General features: G+C 34.6%; 1 protein-coding gene across 1 annotated transcript in view; it reads right to left on the bottom strand.

The window, feature by feature from the left end:
• Positions 1-1,904: 1,904 nt before the first annotated feature.
• The window catches only part of LOC117174234 (dolichyl-diphosphooligosaccharide--protein glycosyltransferase 48 kDa subunit), a 10,633-nt gene continuing 9,502 nt past the window's right edge, over positions 1,905-3,035 (bottom strand). The window contains exon 3 of the mRNA XM_033363113.1: positions 1,905-2,799. Coding sequence (XP_033219004.1) covers positions 2,255-2,799 — 545 coding nt within the window. The 3' untranslated portion in view covers positions 1,905-2,254. The remainder of the gene's footprint in view (positions 2,800-3,035) is intronic.

The raw sequence follows: 3,035 nt of genomic DNA, 5'->3' as shown, positions 1-3,035 counted from the left end.
GCTGGCCGTTCGCCAGGAGAAAAATCATAAGAGTGGAAGAGATAGAGGGTACTTTTCTTTTAATTTTCCACTCTCTGTCTCTTTCACTCTTATGACTTTTCGGCTAGCTGGCGACCAGTAAACAGGCGTGTAAATACACCATGACTGAGATCTACATTGATCGCGTCTCACGATGTTGCCAGATTGCGATAGTCAATGTTCAGAAGCGCAAGTTTGGTGATTAATTTTTTTTCATGCATATGCAAGAACAAAATGGTTCATATTATTTTTGCACATCAATTTTGAAATACTTGTTTTTCATTAAAAAAATTATCAACAATATCTTAATGGTGGTTACTCAGATATCACTCAGTAAAGAGCTCAAAAACGCAATCTCTCATAAGACGCAATGTTAAATATGACGAAATTAAAAACGTTAATAACTTATTTATAAAGTACCCTAGGCTTCTGAGATTTTAACTGAGTACTTTTAGCGATCATATTTAGATATCGTGAAAATTTGGTTGAATACCACGCGAAAGATCGAGCACGTGGCTCGCAATTTAAAAATGGCGGACACCGGCCAATGACCGTAGATACTCACCGCAAACCCCAGACTTGGTACATTAAACCCATTTAACCACACCTTGGGACAATTGTAGCTCCATGCGCAAAGCGACGAAAGCCAATCACACATTCAAAATTACACTGTTAATATATTAAACTAATTTTTATCATTATGCCTTAAATATTTTTGAAACAATTGTGCACACTTGGATTTAAAAAGGAGTTGAATTGTAAAATTTGTAAGTCGAAGCGCTAAAAATTAATCAATTTTATTTGGAATTAAAGAATCGCGAAATTGAACGTTTAAACTTAAATAAATGCTAACTTTATTTAAATCTGAAAAAATTTCAATCATTAAAACCTGCAATATTTTAACTTTTTTATACTAAAACTCTTTAGAATTTTAATTATTGAAAGTAAGACTTAAAGATTTAGTATTCAACATGAAAATTCAGAACTCTAAAATCCTAAAAATTTAAAATTATTGAAAATATTCAATTACTGGTGTATCAATTAAGTTATTTCATTTTTTCGATTCTTGAGTTTGAATTGAGGTGCGTTCTGGAGATACTAAATCTTGGGACATAAAACTTTTTTGGGTATCTTCAGCCATTTAGAAATGTAAAATGATAAGTCATGCGCAAAAAAATTTCAATTCGTTTTTCGTAAACGTTGCAAACTTCGGCGAGGTACGTTTCCCGTGCGCGTACAATTGCTACTTTGTATATAATGGGATTGTTGCACATTTTCAAATATATTTTTTCTCTTAAAATGAAAAGAACACCACAAATTGAATATAATTACTTGAGAAAATATTGTTTTCAAATGTTTGGATTTCATGTTTTAATGTACAAAGAGTATACTTTTTAAATTTTTTGCGGGAAGATGAGGTTTTCTGATTGGGCTAGCGTCGGATGCAAGCATCGATCTGATTAGCTTAGTTGATGGGGGAATTAGTATGACCGCCATTGATTAGAGGAAACATAACCTATTTTCACATTTATAGTTTAAAAATGATGGAGAAGGGCTCACCAAGGCATTAAAAATGCTCAGAATTTCACTAAAAGCGGAATTTGTAAACTGTGACAGTGTGAATGTACCAAAAGTCGATATGTGGATGGTCATACATTTTTTCGCAAGCTTTCTTGGAATACTTCGTTTGTCAATCAAGTCAGTGCATAACCATTATTCTGATTTGTTCAGCTTTTTTCAGGATGTGACGTTTCAAGGTCACCGGGTTGTTTGAATAGAATTTTACTTTTTTTCTCATTAGTGATGTATTCTAAAGAATTTGTTGATGTACTAGCATTTTTAGAATTATAAGAGGTATTATAAGAAGAAAAGAAAAACATAATAAATACAGATAATAACTTACATTTCCTTATTATATTGACAGACTTACCATAAATTGCATTTTTGTAAATATTACATTAAATTTCATAACTGAAAACAAAAATTCATATATCGAATGACTTGTGAAAATTACGCATCACTTATAAGATGCAGCAGAGAACTAAAAAAGTCAGTGAACATTCACTCATTGCAAAAAGCATTCATTATTCTCATGCTTACATTCCCGTGTTCCAGGGAAGTACGAAAATGTCATTCATATACAAGAACTGTTTCACGGAAACACACGACTTGTAAAAAAATTAAAATCGCGACATTGATATAATTATTAACAGTTCAGTCAACCTGAAAAGGCGACTTATTCCGATTTCGACTTAATCTCGTCCTTATAATGCAGGAAGATAAATGAGAATAGGAAAACTCCTCCCATCATCGAGAAAGCACTGGCGTAGTACGGATATGCACTAGGAATGAAGCGCTCATATTGCGTATGTTCCAAAGGTCGAACCGAAACTTGAGTAGTGCTGTACAAATGTGTCAATCCAATACGCGTGTAATCGACCTTGAATTGGTAAACTCCATAAACATCGGGAATTTTAAACCTAGCTTCATAACGACCCCTGCTCACTTGTTTCATGGTCATTCTAACAAATGGATCGATCCTAACAAATTCCAGCTGCAAGTCATTTGCTTCATAAGGAATCCACTTATCTCCAGATAATTCTTCCACATTGATGGTGTAAACAACTTCGTCCATTATGGTGTAAGCATGGGGTGGTTTTAATTGACCAACTTTATGATGATGCACACCAGACTCTCGAATAACACCTTTTTCTTTGAAGACCCATTGAGCCATGGCTTTTGCGACAGCCTCGTTTCCGGATAATTCATACTTCTGGCCTCCTGAAAAATAGAGAAAATACGGCATGTCATCGAAAGACCATCGGACTTCATAAACTGAGATCAAACGGAGAAGCCATTTTGTCTAGTTTTTATATTGGGAATGAAAACATCCACCGCGCCAAGTGGGACGCTGCGGTGTTACAGTCTGTCAAGTTAAAGCGTGGGTGGCTTTACTCGCAGTCGGTAAGGTGTATCGACATGATTTTGGTGTCAAAATATTAAGAAGAGCTCCCTCT

Source organism: Belonocnema kinseyi, chromosome 6 (genome assembly GCF_010883055.1).
Source record: "Belonocnema kinseyi isolate 2016_QV_RU_SX_M_011 chromosome 6, B_treatae_v1, whole genome shotgun sequence".
Classification (NCBI taxonomy): Eukaryota; Metazoa; Arthropoda; class Insecta; order Hymenoptera; family Cynipidae; genus Belonocnema; species Belonocnema kinseyi.
The sequence above is the reverse complement of the archived record's forward strand: the minus strand, read 5'-3'. Positions and strand labels throughout refer to the sequence as shown.